The sequence below is a fragment of the Diuraphis noxia genome, unplaced genomic scaffold (genome assembly GCF_037042655.1).
Source record: "Diuraphis noxia isolate RWA-SAM2 unplaced genomic scaffold, SU_Dnox_SAM2 contig0002, whole genome shotgun sequence".
NCBI lineage: Eukaryota > Metazoa > Arthropoda > Insecta > Hemiptera > Aphididae > Diuraphis > Diuraphis noxia.
This window is the reverse complement of record NW_028301712.1, coordinates 25,167,308-25,192,777: the sequence shown is the minus strand read 5'-3', so window position 1 is coordinate 25,192,777 and position 25,470 is coordinate 25,167,308. Positions and strand designations below refer to the sequence as shown.

At 28.5% G+C, this 25,470-nt stretch overlaps 1 protein-coding gene across 5 annotated transcripts in view; it reads right to left on the bottom strand.

The window, feature by feature from the left end:
- The window catches only part of ASPP (Ankyrin-repeat, SH3-domain, and Proline-rich-region containing Protein), a 105,426-nt gene that overhangs the window by 13,846 nt on the left and 66,110 nt on the right, over positions 1-25,470 (bottom strand). For all 5 annotated transcript variants that reach the window (XM_015510527.2, XM_015510528.2, XM_015510524.2 and 2 more), the window contains 3 exons: positions 1,640-1,818; positions 1,270-1,463; positions 50-910 (listed from right to left, as the gene is read on the bottom strand). In XM_015510527.2, coding sequence (XP_015366013.2) covers positions 50-910; positions 1,270-1,463; positions 1,640-1,818 — 1,234 coding nt within the window. The remainder of the gene's footprint in view (positions 1-49; positions 911-1,269; positions 1,464-1,639; positions 1,819-25,470) is intronic.

Here is a 25,470-nt window from a genome sequence, read left to right as displayed (position 1 = left end):
TAATATGATAAAGCGCAAAATATAAATAACGTTAAATATGCCAATGTACCTTTGAGAAGTATGATTAGATGATGAAAGTGGTTTCGTATGATATACTTGAGCGTTGATAGGTCTGCTGGAACTTTGCATTTGTAAATTTTGTCCCACATTTGTCAGAACTTGGCCGGACAAAACTGACTTTTTAGTTTGGGCCGTTCCGTTAAGTTTTTGATCGGCTCCATAAAAACTGGTATTGTTATTGACTAGGTCTCTATTAATATCCTCGGACATGTCTTCATGCTGATTGAACCACTGTTGATGCTGGTTCTGTTGTTGCTGCTGCTGTTGTTGCTGATGATGCTGATACTGTTGTTGTTGTTGTTGTTGTTGTTGTTGTTGTTGTTGTTGTTGTTGTTGTTGCTGCTGCTGCTGCTGCTGATGATTATGATAATGAAGATGGTGTTGTTGCTGGTGTTGTTGGTGAAGGAGGGCTGATTGATTTCCACTGTAGTTGGTTAATGGTGAGAATTTTGTATTATAGGGTAGTGTCTGGTATTTAGGGTCAAACTTGCTACCGCCAAAATACGCTAGGTCACCTGGATTACCGTTACTCTGTTGTTCAATTTTGTAGTTGTTATTTGATGACTGATACTGTTGCTGGTATGGATCCACCATAGGTTTCTGGATCAAAGGCTGCTGAGATAGAGACTTTAGCTCAGGCCTACCGGACCGTACACCATATGACTGTTGGTCACCGCCGTCAACCGTCGCGTGGCTAAGGATGTTATCTTCGGACTTGCGTAATATTGAATTTTTGCTCATTGCATCTGGTATGTGATTGTACGGCTCGATGGCCGCGACATTTCCACCACCACCGTTCATTTTCCCATCGCACAACGGCATCATTTGTTTACCCGGCCCACCCAGAGATCTTAAATCAAAAGAAAATATAAAAGTTAGTATAATGATAATTTGATAATTTTTATTCATTCGAAAAGTGTTCGAAAATCAAAAGTTAATCCTAATCGTTTATAGGGTAAATAAGGTTAAAAATTATATTTCAATAAATTATTTAAGGAGATTCACGTGGACAAAGGTTTAGCCTACTAAATAAAACCACTATCTATCTAATAGCATAGTGACTTCACTGTAAACATAAGGAATATTCATTTATAAACTTATATTAATAGAATACAATATTACAGAAACTAAAATGTAATAAAATGGCTCATCTAGCGAGATCTCGTAGAATCTCTTTTTAGTATTATTTTGTTCAAAATGGTTACTCGCCTGTTATTTTGGCCTGGTTTGTTAGCCTGGATTTGATTAGCCAACTGTTGGTTGAGCAGCCTCTTCCTGTGTAACCTAGCTTGTAATTCTGATATTCGACGGTCAATGGATGCCATTTCCTCTTGTCTTTTAGACAGAACCTCACGTTGTTGTACTAACCTAGCAGTTTGCTGTTCACCTAATTTATTTCGGTACTGAAAAATATAAAAATAAAAATTAGTATTAAATATATATATATATATATATATATTAGTATAATATAGCATGTTAAATTTAAAAATAAATAAAAATTGTAACTATTTGCAAATATCATAAATCAATTCTAAAAGACCATACCTAACTAAAATGTATGAATAATAATAACACTCACTAATAACTCAGCTCGTAGTTTATCAAGTTCTATAGAGGCTGGAGATGTAGGCTGTGCATGACCTCGTCCTTTATGGACATCTTCTAGTTGCCTAGTTAGTTCATCCACTTTAGCCACAGCCATTGTTAGTTCTTTTTCTTTTTCATTAAACAAGGCACGGATCGATTCCAGGTCAGAAGCTGAAACAACAAAGAAAAATTTCTAAATTTAATAAACGTGTTGTATTTTTATTATTAAATAATATGAAACTCAATTACATTTGGGCCCCGGAGAAAAAAAAGGAAATAGTCACGTGGTAGGTTTCAACCGAAAAATCTACCTTTGGGCTAATCTCAAACTGTCACAATTTTTCAAAACTATTAAGCAAAAAAATGAAATAACTTTCTTCTAACCTCTAATGGTTTTTTGGGGTGTCAAATTCTACAGTAGAGAACATTTTCAAATCCCTAACCTGTCAAAAACTGGTCATATATTGTACGCTTGACAAAGCGTAACATATTTTTACTGATGGGTTTCACGGTAAGTTTAGTCTTGTAGTAAATGGATTGTAATTATTTATCAGGGTACCTAAGAGTAATACAGCGATTGGGAATTAACACATCAATTAATTAGATTTTCTCTTAGATTGCTAAAAAAAAAAAAACATTCTCGCCACATCCATCATAACTAAATGAATGTAATTTAACTTGTGCTTACAAACTATAACTATCATAATTCAAAGCAACACGTATGAAAACCTTCTAAAAATATAATCCACCGTAAATACTTTAGAACCACATATTCAATTTTCTTATTTTACTACACAAATGATAATTATGAACGTTTAGTTAATATAATGATATTTTTAACGAAGTATGTAAGCCATATATGCATCTGTTTTTTAACTCGTACATATTTTATTGAAATCGTTTAATCATGAAATGAAATTAACCGTAATTGACAATTTCTTGTAGAACACCGAATGAGTAAACAATAATAAACCAAATAGACAATATTGATGGCGGTGTTAGCTTATGATCCATGTAAGAGTGAATAAGCACAGAAGTGTGTAGCATCTGAGATAACGAAATTAATGAGCCATGTAATAACCAAGGGAAAAGTAAACATTACCTATTAATATGTGACATTGATTTTATGTTAAACCTTCCTATTTACCTATACAGTTATAAATAAAATAATGATTTTAGTTATTTTTCAATATTTTAAAATTATTTATGTAAAATTAATATGATTTTTATTTTCATGAAAACTGTCAAAAACAAAACATTAAAACCAATTTATTTCTTACTTCGCTAAAGATCTTTAAGTAAAACATTTTTTAAATAATTATTTTAACCACGATTACCTAAATAAATGAATAATTTTTTTTGAGGGTAAACTGGAACTTCATCATTTTTATTCAAAATCTGATATATAGGTAGTAATTGTATTTTGATAAAATGCAGTTATAAAAAAGATAGTTAAACAATTATTCTGAATATACCTAGTGTAAAAATATTAAAATCTATATCATACAATTTTAAAACAGTTATAACAGAACAAATGTATAGTCATGCAGCAATCGTATTTATACGAAGCGAGAAAAAGACTTAATATTAAAGAAATGTGAAAACTTTTAAATGAATAAAATATAAACTTAAGGCATTTGTGCGTTAGTAAATAATAAATATTGTCAATCAAATAATTATTTGTCTAAACAATTATTGTTTAAATTTATAAAAATTAAAAATTGTTTTCAAAAAATAACCTTTTTATTTTAAATACAAATTAGTTAACATACTTCCAAAAATATTAGTCACATAACGAAAACTATAGGTACAGGCGGTGCATATATTGTCTACATAAAATAAAGAGTAGGTTTAATATATTGCAGTAGAGGCCGGTGAGGCCGGTGAGGGTGTAAGAAAATTATAAAAAATGCACAATAAAACGAGTATTATAGGTACAATGTATAAAATATATAGAACACTGAAATACGAACGCATTGTTATGATAATCGTCAACTGTACATGTAAAAAGTGTAATTAATATGTAATTATTGTGTTGGATGACAAAAAATAAAAAATAAAATTCTAAGCATTATGTGTCTCATCGTTGTTAGTGTTTTTTTTTTAACCTTAACGAAAAAACAATTGGAGTACTTTGTTCTCCAAGTTCATCGTACTTTCTAATCGGTTGAATGGCATTTGTTCTATCCCAAAGCACACGTAATACGATTCAAAGTGTTAAAGTATATGCATTATATGCGAGATAAAATAATAATTATAAACGACTGCAGATTGAAAACTATGTACATAAATCACTATTTGTAAAATAATTATATAATCAAACCCCGTTGCGGCATATAAGCCATCCATGTCCTAAAATACGTCAAGGTTTAGAAAATATCAATAGATGTATTATTTGCTATCTCTGTGCTCCATGTATTTTATATTGAACATTATCTCAGATATGCAAGAGGTGACGACATGTGCCGTGTAACTTTTAATCTACGATCATAAAATTATTGAAATCACAACAATTGTATTATGTATTGTATATTTAATTATATAGACTAATAGACACATCAAATGAGCACTGCGGGTGTTATAGTTTTTTGACAAACAGAATACATAAGTGTGCGGACTTGTAGTAGCCCCATTAAACTTATTAATAATTGTTTGAAATATTGCCATGAACAACAGCAATCGTAATTACTTCGTTCGAAAATTACTTTTGGAATGCCACGATAAACTTTCAAACACCAACGGCTGAACATTACGCAAATAGTACATTACGCGTTTTTGACTGAATCGAGGGGGGGGGGAAGGGAAATTAAAATAAAAGCAACGCTGAATAACGCTGATATACGAACGTTCGACGAAATAATAAAATATACCGTCTACAAGCGGACAAAATGTAATTAAGTAATCGCATTAATTTTCGAAATCAGGATACTAAATACAAAATTTTTCACATCCTAAACATCAGATTTGTACGAGAGATTACCTCACTGATTGTGTATCACTCGCGGTGGAAGTCGTGTCATAGGGGCAAATATCACCGCTACGGTTAGGTTAGGTGATGACTACGGTCTGCACGAAACGTATCATCGAAATTCAATACGCATTTACAACAGTGGTTATTGGCCAAACGCGCTGAAAAGGTTAACATCATATTTTTGACGCCAACTATTAACTAAACATTGTAAAACCGTTGTGAATATTTATAGCGCACATAAAATAGGTTCTCAATGTTGTAGTGTTGTTGGTGGTTAATGGGTCGTTAAACACGCGAATCTATCGAAATGATATATATATATTACTTTGCACCCAAATTTTATAATAGTATGTCAAGCCAATCACATGTTTTCCCGGATATATCACCGGATGCATTATACATGATATATTTTATTTCCTAGTAACTGCCTTTGATATGTTACACATGTTGAAAATTGAAATGAGTCGGAAAAAAATCGTCATCGAGTGAATCGTGTGGACGACTTGCAAAATATAGGAATTCGATATAATAATATAAATTGCAAAAGTGCCGGCTCGATGTAAATATTATCATTATTAGTATATCGTGTATATTGACAACAGACCGCGTACATCACTTTCAAATATGCACCGACCTCGATGTAAAGTACGGTTCTATGAAAACGACAACCGGCCCAATCAAAATCTGTTGGATAAATGATACGTGCGACCGCGGCTTGGGGGAGCAGAAGGACGTTCGAAAACTTCGATGGCACGTTGACTTATAGGCGCGTCCTACTCATCATTCATCCGTCATCGTGTCACACACAATAGTTATATGTACATACTATTATTATATTAAACAGGGTGGACCATATGTTTCAGATATAATAATATCATACTAGGTATTATCAAATTACATGGGAAAACGTGGAGGCCAGTTTCATATACTACCTGTGACTGAATGCAAACAGAGGGAATGCGTGCGTGCGCGGTGTGTAAATATGTACAGGCAAATCGACCTAGAGATTACAAGTGGCATTTGAGTTTTTTAACATAGGAACATGCATAGTATTTTGTCGTTTCAGGTCATGTGTCCGTTGACTAAGTTTTTGGCTGAAAAAAAATATTTGCGTAGCGCTGCAGGACTCGATGTTAAAAGCAGTCGCGGAGCACGGTAAAGGGATAGGAGAAGAAGGATGTTATGTATATACATACCTATAAATATATATATACTAATTCGTAAAATTCACACGCTACGCTATAGGGATTTAAACGTTTTATAATTGCACAAATGTCTCTTTTTTGGAGTAACGCGCTTATGTATAGTGTACAATAGTTTCGCGAATCGGAATTACTCATGCCGCTTGCGCCCGCAGCTATTTTAAATGGAAGATTATTCGTTCGGCCATTAAGCTGGATGAAGTATAAAGAGTAGGATGGGAGACCTTAAAACGAAAATAAAAAACGACGTTTTTCCATTGAGCACGCGCGGTCGTACATAATATTATGTATTTATATATACAAATAATATAGGTTTTCTAGAGGAGAAAAAAGTTTTTTAATATAAATTGTTGCTCATCCATACGGGTGCCGCCAACCACCACCATGGTCGTCACACTATTTTATGCTCTCTCTCTTTCTCTCTCTCTCTCTCACACACACACACACACATATACACATACACACACGACACTCTATTCGTGTTCTCTTCCGAACACTTCTTCGCGGCCTCGTGACGTTGACAAATCACTGCCATCACCAGCGGCTAAATTTAAAATAATTGTTCTGCCGTTTTACTCGCAGACTCCCACCCCCGCTACACACACCATGCGCATATAATATATACCTACGGCCAATATGTTTATCCAAATATATATATATATAAAGTATAGTATAAGATACGTGCGTGATGTGAACAAGTCAAGGTCGGTTAAACGCATAATAAATAATAATAATAATAATGATGACGATAATATTTCGTTTGCGGTTGTAACGTTAGGTCCACCGAAACGTTGGTTATTGTAATATATATGACACGCGGATGTAATTTGTTCCACATATACCTAAGACTGCCACCTGCAGATGTGCTGCACATCACAGAGGAAGTGATTATATAGAGCGCACTGATTTCAGCTGAGCATTGTAACAATATATATATAGACATAAAACTTCTAATCCAACTTGTCACGATCTAATATAATCGATATAATGATATTATTAAAAATTTAAAGAGTTTACTTGTATTTTTCAACAAGCTTTTCGATTTAAATGATCCATAGTCCACATGAGTCCAAATCTCTTATAAGTATATATTATTATAATTTATAATGTCCCAAACACTTAGATCGTCTTCTCCAATGACAGGTTGTCACAGATTTGACGGCATATGGTACTCGTAATTTTAAGCTAAAAATTGTAATGGAGATCTCAGTTGAAAAAAAAAAACAAAACAAAAATATATCCCAAGTTCAAAAGGTTTTTATTAAAAAAATAACTCACCAATTGCAGGGGATATACACGATGTACAACCAGAGACCAATAATATGATAATATTTTTAGAAAACAAGGAAACCATAAATTTGTCAAAACGTCAAAACTATACTGTTGGAAAACGTGTACAGTTCGCATAAATTATTTTCGGTTAATGATACATAGCGTTATTAAACCAATTTATATTAACCATGACTTAAGTAGGTACGCAGCAATTTGGTCATGAACGAAATTGTCACGAGTAATTAAAAATTACTAAACGGTAAATTACCCAGTGACTACATAATAGTCGGCAAATAAGGTGATTACTGAGTTTTTTTTTTATTATTACCCTCTGTCCTTGACTATATTTTATTTAAAAAAAAAAAAAAAAAGAATGACATGGTAATTTTAAAAGTTTTAATTTTTAAATCAAATCAACATAAAAATGCAAAATTAAACTTCACAATCTTGGTGTACTGCCATCAAATTTAAAACTACCATAAATAAATATAAATTAAATCACAGTCTACAAATGCATTTATGTGTGTCTTCATCACGCGTATCATTATAAAATTAAAAACGAACGTTAATCAAATGTGTTATATTAATGTATTTAATAAGACACCAGATTTAAAATATGGGAAAAGCTTCATGTTTAAACTTGGGTAGGTATATGGTATCGTGTTATGCATTGGTATATTTATTTATTTAAGAAAAATAATAAAACATGAACTTTTACATTTACGGTCGGCACACGTATAAAATATTTACTCACATCTATGTAACATTGTAACCTTTACGGAAGCCTAAGCGATTGAGTATTATTTAAAATTTGGTCACGTCGATATATAAATACATAGGTACCTACATCATAGTAAAACACACTTATTATTTAAATTCAGTTAATTTGATAAAAACCTAATTATATGACCGACCACATGTCCTTTACGAAACTGGTAACATGAATAAATCATAATTTATAACTATCGGTTAATGCCATCGGGTAAAGAAGATGTTAAAATATTTTCCGCACTAACACAATAATTATTCACGATTTTGCTTCGGAAATGTTTCAAACAACACGTAAGAGAAGAGGGATTAATAAGGGGTATATCGCGGCCGAAACCATAAATCGCTTGCACGCCATTTAACGAAATTATATTTCATGTTACGTACACTATAATTTATATATTTTACACCTATGGTTGACTTTTGATGCCGTTAAACGATAATTAAATAATAATTCAGCAGAAACCAGTTGAAGTAAATTTCAAGAGATTTGGTTCATTAAATTAAATTTTTTCCAGCCCACGAAACTTCTACATAAAATCCAAATTTTTAGTTACGACTTAATTAATTAATTAATTATAAATAATTTCTTCCACACATATTTCTATATTATGACTTTCCACCAATATTAAAATGCAAATGTATTTATAATATGTGCATGTAAGCAGAAACATAAAATACACCCTCGAACAGATTCACCAGTCCAACATATATATTTCATAACCGTTAAGAATAAAAAAACATGGAAATCTCAGTACACTAATGGAACACAAAATATATATAGGTATAATAATAATAATGTCCGGAGAATCGCGAAGTATCACAGTCTTGCACGTTTGCACGCGATGTTTCCATTTGTGAAATTCAATTTTTCGCTCAATTCCTTTCTGTTACCCGGTATAGTGAGTGTATTATAGTATATACCCTACAATATATATATATATAGTGCATACAGAACATTCCTCATATCTACACACGTTCATGCATATAAAAATAATAATATACATTCACGAGCCATGTATTAAGTTAGGTATATAATGTATACGCATATAATAAGATATAAAGTACTTTTTCACACGCGCGCAAGTATATAATATAATATCACACCTAATATATTTGTCAGGCTATGTATTATATTTACAATGAAAAACTCGTGATGAATATGTAGTTGCTTCAAAAAAAAAAAAAAAAATTGGTACCTATATACCCATATTCGAGTACGCCTAAACGCTTGCAATACGGTGGGTGTGATCAGGTTATTCGGAGTTTGGCCAGGATGATTTGAAAATATAAGTAAAAAATATTAAAACTACCTATTGATATGCCCTGCTATATTGTCTCATATATCATAATATATGTTATGTATAAATTGATAACATCATATAAAACCAGATTTCATGAATGGAGTTTAGTGATTTTTACAATTATTTTTTGTCGAGATAACAAACAAATTGTGATGGTAAGAAAACAGATAGCTGCAGTTAGTTTGTTCCCATCAAATATCTTATAGTGTAATTGACCGAACATAGTATAGGAGTTACAGCGACCTCACGTCCGCCATGGTTCCACTTATCAAGATAATTCATAGTCTATGGTTTTAATTCTAAATCTATTTTTTTAGATGGAATAATAATGTGTGTATTATACTAATATACATTTTTAGATTTTGTCAGGGCAAATTTATCGATTTTACAGATACGTCTTTAAAACATATGCTACAAAAGATATATAATATATTATATGCTCGTCCGGTTATTAATACATAATTTTTTTAATCATTTTATTAAATAAGATTCCAACTACAGCAGTATACATTTTACAAAATAAACATTATAACAAAAAGAGTTAGTCCCCTCCAAGCCAATAGCTGTGCAGAGATGAAAGTTAAACCTATCGTTACCGTTAAATTATATTAAATGTTACACTTATAAATGGTGCAAATTAGCAATTCGTTTTAGAATGCATCAATATTTTACTAAATTGTTTATTATAATAATTAATTTAAACCTTTAGTCATAATCTTAAATGAATTAATAACATTATATAGGTATATCAGTATAAAGTATAATTTAAAATATTTAACTAAGTATAGGTATTATAATTAATATGACAAAGGTATACCTACGTTATACTACGAATTTATAATAGTATATAATTAGTATTATTCATTCAACAAAAATATTAAAATATGATTTAAGTGGATTTTTTTTTTAAATAATTCATTATAATAGTTCTACGTGTTTTCGTAATTTGCATTGTAATTTAATACCTTGATTAAAGCATTTTTTATGGATGTAAATGCCAATGAATTTAATCAGTCTTTTAGCACCGAAGAATACAAATAATCCTTGATTATATTAAGACAAATAATGATGCTTCAGAAGAAAAATCTATAGGTAGAGTAAATTGCGAATCGTCAAGATATTTCGATATCGGTATACACTGTTTTAAATTCTGAGTGGAGCAACAATAGCTATAAAGTCTTGATGTCTAAGCAAAATGTTTATGGTTTTATTTAGTAGGCAATAGATATAATTTTAAAATTAAATTTAAATTTTCTATTTTTTCCAGTTATTTTTTGACTTATGTACAGATACATTTTTATTATTAAAAGTACACGAGTACCGGGATGAGTACGGTATTTTTTTTTAAAGCTGAAGTTGAGATTTTGTCAAAATCACGAAAATATAAAAATTATTTTTAGTTTCCGCTCAGAGTTCTGTGTTTGGAATTCAATGATTTATAATATTGAACTCGAATTTAATCCATCCGTTACAGATTATCTGCTGCTAAATAATGATGTACACTCGAGACTTATTACAGAAAAAATGTTACTTAAAATTAATTAATTTTATCACTTTTTGATAAATTCAAAGATGAAAATTAAGATATTTAAGTACATTAAACCTCCTAATAACGGACCCCCTATACGACGGAAATCTCTTTAACACGGATAATAACAACAGTTAGTTCTGCATAACCTATAACCCATATATTTCAAACCCCTATTTATAACGGAAAATGAGTTGATAACGAGCGGTAATACCATTATAAGGATGTTTAATCGTATTATAAGATGATAGCACAGATGGCTGGGCCTTCAATAATTTTACTTAATGTATATCTAGCTTCGTGGTGCTGTGGCCTGTGAAGTATAGTGGGGATATCATGACGCATCATGTAATAGATAATATTATTATGAATAATTGTTTTCACGTAGGTAGTTAATACGTAAATATTTTACATACCTAATATTTAATCGATATAAAGGATTTATTTAATATCTTTGCTAATTCAGTATTGGGATGCTGAAATATTTTAAGATTTATAATATTCAAAATAACTTGTGGATTTTATTGAAACGTAACGGATGTTGCTATAACATATCCTTGAAATATTAGTTTTTTGGAATATGTTTTTTCTAAAGTCATTCCCATGCATTATTTCACCATGGTATAAAAAATATGCGTCACATATACTACAGAGTATTATCTACATACCAAAATAATATTTGAAAAAAAGTTTCCAATACATTTTTAATACATTCAAATTATTTATAAGTAGTTTTGAAGAAAGTTTATAAATATTATAATTTATGGCAATATAATTTAGATAACATTTTGCAGAAGATCAAATGTTGAAATGAATTGTTTTGAATGTATTGTCACTACCTATAAGATTTATTAATTATATTGTTTAGGTTTTAACAATTTTTTTAAAACAAGTTTTACATACTATATTATGTTCAGACAATTCTAACTTCATATTATAGTCATACGTATACAATGTAAATATTATCACCTAAAAATTATGAAAATTATTTGCATATAATGCATGAATTATTTTATATGAACATGTATATCAGTAATATTTTTATTTTTATTTTATTTCATTTTTTTTTTTTTAAATACATCTATAATCTATACAAATTTTTGTACAATAATTAGATTTGATAAAAAAAAAGAAGAGAATATAAAATGACGGCGAATATTAAGATTGGGAAGTTATCCATTGATAACACCCAGCTATTTTTATATTTAAATTAAATTATAGGTAACACAAAAATATATGTTTTCAAAACTAAAAATAATAACTGGTACTTATAGTATAAATTATTATAAAAAAATAATACATTAGATATTCTTTTAATATAAAATACTGATAAATTTAAATGAAATTTAAAAACAAAATATATTATTATTTATTTATCAGTTGAATTGTTTTGAATATTTATGCAACTAACCTGCAGCTACCAACGCTTTAAAAGGTTATAATTTTAAATATTTATATACTACATTCAAGGCTCGGTGGAATTGATCTCCATATTACATAGGTAATTAGAAGATATGAAAAAAAGTGTCGGTAAGAAGATAGTATGATAAGTAGTAGACGGAACAGAGAAGATTGTTGCTGAAGCTCTGGTGCTCTACAACGATTAACTATTAAAATTATTTGTGGAAAAAAATGTTTAAATAGGATGAGTGACTAAAACGTTATGCATATTGGACACTTTGAAAGAACAGAAATTGAGCCTAATTGGTTAGACTTTAACCCAAGTGCATAATATATTGATAAAATCTATGCCATTAGCAAAATAATTACTTTTATTTAGATAATTATTCAAATAGGATTAATCAGATAGCATTATTTTTTGTTTCGGTAAGATACAGAAATGTATACGACACGATTGAGCACACATAATTTGTCGGCGGATTAAATCATAATGTTTTTTACTTATACCAAAACTACTCATAATTTAGCACACAAATGAATGCAATTATAATATGTTCACATTTATCAAAAATTGTTACGATTAAAAGTTTTTCATTGTATAAAATAAATATAAATTGCTTTTAAACAGTTTAAACTAATCACAGGTTTTAAACATTTTAAATGTTAAGCTCTGTGCATTCTATATGTTCATATTATGTTATACTGAATAAGAGTAAAGTTATTTTATTAAGTTTATATTCAGAGGGGTGGTCTCACGCAATTTAAACGTATTTAATATTTATTATAGAAGATTTCAGCCATTTTCTCATTTATTAGTTTAGGTGTAAGGTATTTAAAAAAAAAAAATTAAAATTAAAATTATGCAGTTATTGTTCTACACAATTCTTCTTCCTTGGATGTGACTATTAATAATAATCCTGTAGTCCACTGTTATTTTTAATACTCGAACATATAAACATTGTTATTTAAAATACCACAAATTATCTTTATTTTTTTGAAGAATTTTATGGTTGGTTAAAATGAGATCATAATTCTATCTTATAATTCTTAAATATACTATTTAATGGAATCAAATATTTTAAATAATGTACGATATATTATACAACTATCTTCTATTTTATACCTTTACCACCATAATAGTTTTCTAAAAAAATTAAACATTTTAATTAATCATAAAACAATATTTCATGCTATACCTATATATAAAAAAATACTAAATTTATGTTTTTTAAACTACATACAATCTTGGAAGTGAAAAATGATTACCAATGTATTTACAGATTGTTCAACTCTCATTAATTAACTACAAGTAAACTTCAGATTTTTATAAAAATGTAAGATCATCTACGATTTTCTTAAAGTATAGTTAATTATTTAATTCTAGACTGTGAAACAAATAATGAGTATGAAATTTACTGTTGATTTATTTAGTTGTTATTTCATATCAAGTTATAAAATGTGTCTATTATAGCTCCTGATCTCTATAGTTTTCGTTAAATAATTTTTTGAAATTTATAAGACCAAATTATTTTACATTTATAGGTAAATTTAAATTATTTTGTGTACCTACTCAATGAATGATGAGTTAAATAGTTTAAATTATAAAACATGTATCGCTCCTAATGGCCTCTTACCCATTTTCTGCACGCATGTTATAAATTTATTCTTTCTCTACCTATTATTTTTCTTTTTGAGAGATATTTCTTAAAAAAAGGTTCTTTTCTCTCTATTATATGGACATTTAAATTTATCAACCCTATTTTTTTTTAAAGGAGAAATCATTAGTTTCCAATTATAGCCCATATTCATATTTTTTATCCTTTCAAATTAATTTTCTAAAATAATAAATTCTACTCATCCCTTTTTTTTTAAATATTCGTTTTCCTAAAAAACATGGTTTCTGAAGTAATAAATCTATCATTACTGATTTAATCTCTTACAAACACTTTATTTTGAACTTTATCTCTAATATCCAATAAACTGAATATGTTATAAGAATCGTTTGATAGTATAACTGCCAACTCTTAATTAATAAACTATTATAAAAAGCTTATGCTGACCCTTTATTGTCTTTATTAATTTTTAACTCAAACATCACAATTTGTTAGTTATAAAATTGTTATTTAAGTAATGACAGATGATACTTATGGAGATAATCGTCCTTGATTTCTCTTTATAATTATTATATTTATATTAATGAATAGGTAATGATATTAGAAATGCCTATTGTTTATTGACTTATTATCTGTTATAAATAAATACATTTATTGAGAGTTGTTTTATTTAAATAGACAAATATTTTTATTGTTTTATTATATCATAACATTTAAATATAATCAAATAACTATACCTATGTAGTCAGTTTTATACATATAAATCGAATGATATTAAATCAATTTTACTTATTTTCTAAGACAGTTCATTACTTTTTCTCAATTAATATTAAATTTTCTATCAACTTAATACAATTTTTTTTTTTAATTATTATTTAGTGGTTATACCGGATTTTTATGAGTACGTCATGCATACGCCATAATCCATAGTGCTATTTTGTATTTGTGTTAATGTGGTCTTGGGGAGGATACCCAAATACGTTCCAACCATTACCTATTAACATTTTTGAAATAATATTTATAATCTAGATGCATAAATACGTATACTGCATGTGTATATTTTACAAAGTATGTTTACAATGTTAGAAATTCTAATATAAAAAATAAGTTGAAAAAAACTGTTTTTTGAATAATAAAAAGATCTAAGATTAACCACTTATCTGTGGATATGTAGTTTTTTCGGGGGAGGGAGGAAGCATGAATATGCCATTACTAAATACGCATAATATGAATTTAATTAATTTACCCCTTCATATTCGTGGGATAGCAGGCTTAATTAATTGACTACCAAACCTTAGTAACCTTAGTAACCTTTTTTAGACCCAACAATTAATTTATAACGTATGCGTTGTTTTCGTACCATGTGAATTTTAGAGATCCTATGACAAATTGTTCATAAAAAAAATATACTCTTTTATTTTAAAATTTATTGATATACAGCATTGCACACATTAATTTGTCATCTGTATAAGCTGAATTAAGCTCCAACGTCCGGCATGTTAAGTCATTGTCTGTAATAAACATAAAACTATTTAGGTAGTTTATTTTAATTCACAAAAGATGTACGAAATTTAATTTTTTTCATATAAGTATAAACTTATAATTATTTGACCCACATATTATTGTGAAATCAAACCAACAAAAAACACGAAATCTTACTAAGATAAAAAAAATCCCAAATGTATTTATTAAATAACAAATAAAAACTAGTTTAAGATTTAACTCGGATAGACTATTATAGGACTTATTAGGTAAGTTATTTCTGATCGTTTCCTATCCATAGACAATAGAAAATAACATACAAATCCATAGGTATGAAAAGGAATAGATTTCGATTAGAAAATCTAAATTTAGTTGCGCCGCGCCGCCCCCAAACATGCAACCGTAAAGTGCATTACAATACGCGTACCTGTATACATTATAAAATGCAATTCCAAAACTGTAGAGTACATGATTCTTCATACACGATTGATAAACTACAATTACGTTCTTTTTCTTTTCGATAACATTATGATTACTTAATAATTCATTAATACAGATACGAGCGGCCACCGGCAGGCAATCAGTGGCGATAAAATTACGATTTTGGTCGAGGCGGCGAAAAATATAGTACTCCGCCAGTTACCTGCCTGCGCCGAGATACGCCCAGCTCACGCCACACGCAATTATAATACATAGTATAATACGTATCGGTATCGCCCACCCACAGCCCTTCCACCCCTCCCGAAAAATATCATAAATAAGTATGAAATAATGTCGTATACATATATAGCAACAACAACGATGACGATGAAAATCGCCATTATAGGTATACGCCACAACATGCGACTTATAAAATATGTCTCACGTGCACGTAACATAGCACTGTGTGCGTGTTCGAAGTTTAAACATTTTGAACACGAAGGTACCGATGGTGAATATCTAAAACTCCGGGAGGTCATCGGTAGGTTTAACATATATACGCGGTGACATACGATATATATGTATATATATACATAATAATATAATAGATGGTGGTTTTTATTTTTGTAAATACCTACTTTTATTTGGTTTTTATTATTATTATTATTTTTTACGACGACGTTTAAGTGTAGTGTTTGACAAAACGGTGCAAATACTGGCGAGTTGACGGAATGGTAAGTACTAGGTAGTATATAGTTTATATTATATATGGTACAAGGAAGGCGAAGAATGAGATCCAATAATATAATGGTGAGTGAACGAAATAAAATAAAAATAAAAAAATCAAATAACAAATAACAAATTGCTACCACGAAACCTCTTGTATGTGTGTATGTGTGTATGTGTCATAAAAAAAGAAAACAGTTACCGTTACGAGATAAATCGATCGTGCAGCTCCTCTCCATTAGAGATGAAATTTATTATTTCATAAACACAACTCTCTCTCTCTCTCTCTCTTTCTCTTTATATATATATTCAGAATGGATGAACGCGCATTTCCTACCTATATACAGAGTTCTTACGTGCCGACGCGCGACATACGGTTATTGGTATTGAGACGCCGCGTGTGTGAGGAAAAGACAGTACGGAAAACAATATATTCTTAATCGCTTAGAATTCTCATAAAAAATACTTCTGCAATGTCGGTACCTACCTACTCGAGTAGCACGTCGAGTGTACGCGATAACGTGGATCTGAAATCGAATAAAAATTAATACGTTTTTTGGCGTCTTTATAATGCATTCGATGAGGCGCAAACAATTCATTTTAATATAATAAATTACAACATTTTTAGTTTTTTTTTTTCATATTTTTATCGCGTTTCAGATCAGTAAAAATTCTTTAATCTTTTACTTTGAGTATGTTGTCTGTTACAAAAAAATAGGATATTATATCGGTTGTAAATTTTAAAAAGGGAGAAAAAGTAGAATAGGTAGTCAAAGTATTTTTAATATAGACAATTCTACCAAAAAATGAATTTTTGTAAAAGCAATTTGAATTTATAAAAAAAAAAAAAAAAAATAGGCACAATAATTTTCTCAAACATTTGAATCTTCAGAAAAATGTTTGCAACTAAACACTATTTTGTATTGTTAAAAGACGATGATTACTGACGGTTCTTACTGTAAGAGAATTGTTGGTCGTATTCCACCCAAATGAAATTAATTCATCCATTATAATCACATTTTTGACGTATAGTATTTCTGAGTTAATAAAATGTTTGTACTAAAGATAAAACTCCATTAAAAATTGAACGAATTCTCATTTTAAAAAAGCGCGTCAACCGGAAACCTATCAACACAAATCTAAGTATTAGAAAACAATAACTATAAACATTATTTTTGTTTCAGTTTTGAATCAGTTCCTAAAAGAAAAATTTCAATTCCAGTCTCCAGATTTGGTACGGTAAAAAAAAGAAAACTTTTCTTCTTAAAATGAAAAAATAATTTTCTGTTAATTCGGATTAATCAATTAGGTGCCTTTTAATTTATTTTAGAATCAAGAAAAAAAAATCAAAAATCGTTCTCATAAATTTGGAAAAATTATTTCTGTTATACTCTGAAAATAACGGATTCGGTATATTTAAAATATTTAAGTTCAATTTCAGTGAGTTTTCCAATATTTTCAATATGGTCCAGTTTCTATTTTAAAATATGATGTTTAAGTACGCTTAAAATTTCAATTATCAGTATTTGAATAAATGCATAGTAATTGATGTATACTATGGACATGAACATATAGTTGCATGTGAATCACTCTGTATTCATTTATACTGTCAATTATCATTATAATATATCGTAACATAATATGATTCAATATATAATTAATATATATAAATAATTCGATAATGAAACTTAAACGAGCGAATGAAATGAATATTCGTTTGTAAAACCAATATTTTATTATACAATGATATACCTACAATAAATTGCAAATTACTTTTTGTACATTACTATCTCGTTATGATTTAATTAAAATCAAAGTATTATGATCTTTTCAACAACCTTTTTGCCTTTGAAACATGTACAAAATTAGTTGTGCATTTTTACCACTTTATTAATTTATACGAAATCAAATACTGTACTATTTTGATAATAACTAACTGTAAATAGGTTTAAATGGGTTCAAAAGCAAATATCTAATCAAATGCTAACTACAGACATTAAAGATTGTTATGTTCCACAATTTCTATATTTACTTAGAAACAGATGTCTAAAATTAATTTGATGTTAAATTAACTTCAATTTTGGCATTAATACATAATTATTTTATTTTTGGATTTACAGAAGTACATGATCTACTTATAAAGTTAACGAAAATTAAAAAAACAATATAATAAGTGAAAAAATTGAATGTAATAGAGATAATATAATTTCTATGACCCTTCATCGCATGAGAAACAAATACTAACTCATCCGAAGAACTACGTGTACATATTATTATATGCGTCGATATAAAATGGCCGAGAAAGTTTTAACCAAACTTTCCGAAGTAGGTAGTGCTATAATATTATTGCTTTAGAATTCAAATTATAATCTATGGTATTTCAGAAATTAGACTTAGCCATGCAATTAATTGTTCAAAAATATAATAGAAAATAAAACTCAACTAGGTCATACTATTTTTGCGTGCACAAATACAACCCACAGAATGCACGTTTCTATTTTTCAAATCGCGTGTGTGGAATTACAAAAATCGTTATTTCTATAAAAACTAACAGTTTTCATGTTATATTAGCATCACAGCGAAGTATATTATACTGGAATAATTATTAGTTCAGTATAATTAATAGAGGTCTGCTAATTGTTGGTGGTCCGTTTATTAATTATAAATGTTATTAATATTTTAAATTATATTTAGCTGTACATGTTACAAGTTACAATCAAATTGAGAAGGTACCTATTTAGTTACAAAACATAAGCTGTTTTTATGTTTAATAAGCAGCTAAATATTTGTTATTAATTATTATAAAGAGTCCGTGAGAAAAATGTATTATGCAAATTAAAAGTTATAAATAAAATTTAAAAGAATATTAGCGATGAAATTTATCAAATAACATGATTTACAAATACCAATTACACTTTAAAGTTGCATAAAAATTAAAAATTACGTAACTCATTCCAAGTTACAAATGTATCTTGGTTACGTAACTTTGATGCATGTAACTGATTATTATTGTTTAGATAGAGCAAATAGACATAATACAAATATATATCGAATATTTATGGAAAGTATACACGTGATCTCCATTATAATATTATATAAATTTAGAACGCAGTTTGCGAAAAGTTCGAATGTTGTTTTATTTTCCATCAGCTACTTTTTTTCTTTTTTTTTAATTATAAAAAAAATTTACAATCTATATACCTACAAGTTTATATTATAAGTAAATGTGATGATAGTTACAAGAAATGAAAATTTAAGGGAAGGGAGATTCCAGTGACACTACTTCTGATTTAAACTTAGGAGGAAGGTAACTTTATAAATATAAAGTAAGAACTAGGCATTATTTAATAAATCACGCGGCCATTTGCGTTTGAGACGATGGAAGGGGTTGTCAGGGGTTGTACAAGATGATAGTTTAGATATGAACGTGTTTGGATGGTTAAAGCTGTTTTTATAAAATCTGTTATAATGATGAGAGGTAAGTGAGGATATTGATGGTATGTTGAGATCTTGAAGTAGGGTGCGGTTGCTGACGTATCAGGTAACATTAGAGAGGACACGGGAAAATATTGATTGGAACGCTTGAAATTTGATTAGTTTTGAATTTTTCGAGATACCTACCACACAGTTAAATTCCATATGTCATTGTCGGACGTAATATTTGTTTGTATATTAGTGTTTAATTTGGTTATAAGAGATGTTTTGAATCGGAGAAGTGGTCTTAAATTGTGAAACCTATAAGATTAAGCGAAGTTCTTTTAGCTTTGATGAGATTAGCCCAAGTTAGTCTTTTGTCAAGAAGGAGACCTAAGTATTCAACGGAAACGTCCATTGGATTATTAGGTATACCTATACATTTTTTTATCATCATTTTCTTTCTCTAAAACACTTGGATTGGATTTTATCAAATATTATACGAATAAAATAAATGAAACAAAAAATTAAATTAATCATAATTCAAATAACATTTTTCATCAGAACATCGGGTTTTCCAATTCGCTTAACTTTTCAAAAAAAGGCGCTACTGAAAATAATTATTTTTTATTTTGAGCGGAGCAGATTTACAACGATTTGTAATTTCTTTTATTAGTGTGTTTCGAACCTTTAAGAGTAGTAAATATGATTTAATTTTCATCTCAGAAGATGGTCAAGATTAATATTTATATTATGTTGCAATTCATCACGTATAGACTGTTATTTTCTACACAAAATGAAAGTTTAAAAATATTTTGATGTATATTATGTTAAGCTTTTTTTACCAAATAAATAAAATAATACATTAATAATTATTACAAATTAATAATAATGCGATCTTTTTGGAAAAATAGTTCAATCACCTATAGGTAATACTATACTAATATAAAAATAAATTATGCCTAGAAATAGAGGTTGACTACAGCAATCATTCAATATCGTTTTTCGTAGGCATTTGGTGTTAATAATAATAAATAATAATTTAACTAAAAATTCAAATTTAACACATTCATATAGCTACTCAATAACAAAGTACACTCCAAACTTCTACATTTTTTATATATTAGATGCACATACCGAGGTCGTGTAAACCATTTTTATCCAAAACGTAGTTATACTTTTACGTGAATTGTGAAACGGTTTGGGGACGATGAGAAAGACCTATTAATATAATATGTATCATGATCATATTATCGGCACGTGCCACGACCAAAAATGTAAATAAAAAATGTATATATAATACTGTCAATTTACGGTTATATATTACGGTGAAAGGACTTTTTTCTCACGGAATTTTATGTTTGTGAAAATATGTAATAAAACATTAATTTATTAACTCTACGCCTATATACAGTATATTATAAAGTACATAATTCCATCCATTAGCTAATAATATAAATTATTATTTACCATAACAGATGTGTGCGCGAACAGAGACTCCACAGTTATTGTTATGCAAATATTCAATTACTATTTATAATAACAATATATTATAGTATGTTTGAAATAATGGTCTTACACATCAACCCATGAACAATTATTGATAAAATAATAAGCAAATCAAAAATAAAATATATCGTTGTCAATACACGTATTTTCAAGAGAAAACTTTTTCGTGTTTTGCAGAAAAAAAATTTGACGTTATACAATTATAAACAGAAAATACGCGACAATATCAAAATTATAGGTTTATAGTTATTTACCCCATATACAGTTATTATAAGCAATATCAAGTTGTTAAACTTTAAACACATTTCTATAGTTGAGATGATTATAGTGAATCAACGACATTTATAACCAGTGCGATGATAATGTTCATAATAAAGCTAATTGATATCACATAAAAGCAGAAAATAATATTTTACGAAAAGAGAATATAATTCATACTAAAAATATATTAATATAATTAATATTCAAGTTAAAAAATCATACTATATACAGTAAAAACCTCGTCCACATGAATATAATAGACTTGATGCATGTATCACAAATGGGTTATAGAGAATTCACATATAATGTATTATATTATGAAGTGTCTTTCTGTACAGGATAGATGTATTATTTACACCAATTAAAAAAAGAAATCAAATTCTATTTTTTTTTTTTTTTTTTACTTTGTATACTCACCGCATGTACCGTATTTTAATTGTGTTCCGAACAAAGAAATAAATTACATAAAAAAATACGTATACATGTGTGCTAATACGGGAGGAGTTAAAGAGTGTTAGAAGAGTATCAAACTATATACTATTATGTTATAATAAAATAGGTTATAACTTTAAACACTTTCAAATCTGTATAAAGTACCATAGTTATAAGACATAATACGAGCCAATATTATGTGAAATTTAATAAGTATGGACTGCTATATATAAAAAATATTATAAAATAAACGACAGAGATTAGAGAAATTGTGTTACACTAAAAATCTTGAAATGTAATGTAGTAGAAAATATTTATCGTTCATATATATATATATATATATATATATATATTACATTATATGATTTAAATAAACGTCACATAACATTACGCCAACAATTAATATAATTAACAAACATAAACTATAAAAATCATAAACTGCATTGTATTATAACAAACAAGATATTTTTCATTTATTGATTTTTTGACACGCATAGCTACTGTATATCCGAATAACATTAAGGAAATTAAGGGTGAAGTACCCCCTTGTTCGCCGTGATAAACCACAAAAAAAGTACTTTATGGACGTGGGTGTACCGTGCAGTATGCATGTTTGCACTAAACATGATTGAAACCAAATATTATGATGATGACTCAGTTATAAAACTGTTTTTAATAAATGTCAAAAAAAATTGTTGCCATAGTCGTACATATACACTTCTATAAGAAGAGGAAATCAATTTTTTACTTATATTGATGTAAAATATGACACATGCAATAGCTGTTTGAACTTAAATAAAATCATAGCACTATTGTAGTATTGGGTATTGAAAAATCAAGCAGTAGGTATACAAACAGAAAAAAATGACAAAAATATAAGCCACAAAACTATTGTTGACTAGAATAATCTCAACAGAAATGTTCGTGTCCAGTATGTTTGATGTTTGTGAAATTGGTGAAGGCAGGATGTATTATTAAGATTGATGAGTCTCTTTTCCAAGTTAAAAGAAAATATAATCGAGGAGTATGATTTTTTACAAACAATGAACCATGCGATACAGATAACAAATAGAAATATAAGACAATGATTATAATATACATAATTATGGCCAATGATTTTCGGTCTTTCTCGTAATAACAATATTTTAAATAACATTTTCAGTATGGAAAAGAACATCTGGAATAACACTTATCTCTATAATATTGAACGAAGTGCAATCAGATACTTTAATTTATTTCAACCAATGCAAGATACATCACTCAATAAACAGTTACAATTAATGAATTAAATTACAATTACATCACGCTATAAACACCACCATTTTTTAGAAATCAACATTGTAAAAGCCGGAACTCAAACCATTAAAACGTAATAGCGGAACGAAAAATTTTAATACGCGGAGAAAAAGCGAGAGGTGCTAAAACATTTTAGAAAGACACTTAAAGAAGAACGGAAGCGACCTATCATCCTACTAATACATTTAAATCGTTTTTACGCAATTACTACAAAGTTGTTTACTTGCGAACAATAAATTAATTAACAAACTAACAAATGATACTCATTTACCAGCTACTGGCTCTGAGAGTATTATTAATTGGAATAAATAATAATATTACAATATTATAGGTATATTATCTAGGACAATATGTGACATTATATTAAATAAACCAGGTTAAAAATACAAGTTGATCGTCGGTTAAACGATTTCATTTTTATTTTTATTTTTTTTAATATTTTAGCAAATTTTAAATAACATTATCCATTATCTGTATTTTAATAACAATATATCAGGTATAGGTATAGCGGGGTTGGTTTAATATTAACTGCCGGTCATTATTCTGAAAATAAATCGGTTCACGTAGCGAAAAATAATATAATTTCGTATATATTTTTCGTCATTTTCGAATATCATGCTCGTCAGCAATGATCGTTTGCGGTATATGTTGTTTTAAATGCTCCCAGGAACGAATGCACAGGAAAGCTTTTACTGAAAACGCACTCATATACGGTGCCAACGCATGGATGGATATCATCATTATTCCCGTATATAGTCCATATAAAGTCATGCAATATAGAAATGTCAAGGAAACACTACAGAAAACGGGATGTATGGAAGAGATCGACGTCTGCCGCGGACCGCAATATTATACATATATATATATATATATATATGAGCGTGTGTGTGTGTGTTTCTATCTGTATAGTGTATACGAGTATATATATTTTTTTCTAATATATATATATATATATATGAGAAGCGTATCGATTTTTCAATCAAAGACCAACCACGACCACTTCTAAAGAAAAAAATATATTATATACTCCCACTTACATATTTTATACTCCGTTACACAATGTATATATATAATATATTTTAATATAAATATAAACACTCTTGGAGTAAAAAAATAAATAATATAATTATTATTTCATAATAAACTTAGCACCTACCAACGTCGGTTTTATTTTAATTAAATGACAGAAAAGCTTTTAAAAGCAACACTAATACAATTCGTGTAATATAACATGTATCAGGTATTATATTAGATGTACTGCAACGTTATAATGAGAGTATTATTTTCTTCAGCCACAATGAAAAATATATATTATTATTGTGTTGAGAAAGAGTGGTTGTTCAATCTATATTAGCTTTTGGCATAATTTTAACTAAAACATTAATCCAAGTGGCAACTTGCACATTTCATTTTAAATAAAAATTGATTTCTAGGTACAAATAATAATACTATGATATCATTATTTATTTATTGGTTCTAATAAATTGTTAACTATAAATGCAAATAACTAAATTTAAAAATATTTATACTAGTATACCTATAAATGTTACATGAAAAATATATTGATGACTTTTGGAGAATTTAATTCAATATATTGTGAAAAAGTATTTAGACGAATTCTTTTCATCATTCAATACTATTATGAAGCACCTGATTGATACTGACACAACACTACATGAGCACCGCAGTACACGACGAATAAAGGCTTTTATGATGGTAATCATATATACATATTGTATAAGTATATTGTATTGTACCTATACTATCCACGACATTTCCAGAATAAACGACATGTTATAACTATACGTCACGGAATACACGAGTGCGATCGTTCTGTCGTCTGAAAGGGATCATTTAAAAGGATTAGTCATATTTGAGTCGGACACAAAAACTAGACAATTCAATAATAGTATGTACTGACAAATAACATACTTGGTTTTAGAGACTTCACATTCAATGTAGATATATATTTTATACGAAAAATCGTTGTTTGTGTTTCTGGCAATAAATTCACCACAAATCCGTTTACGATACGTGTCTTGAAAAAAAATCCTCTAGGAAATTACGGTAAACCTTAAATATATAATATAACATTATACCTACCCGTAACTCAGAGGACACAAGCACTGAATAAATATAATATATATAAGTTATATCAACATCGCGAATAATACATTATATACACACATGTATCTATACATACATATTATAAGATACATAACTA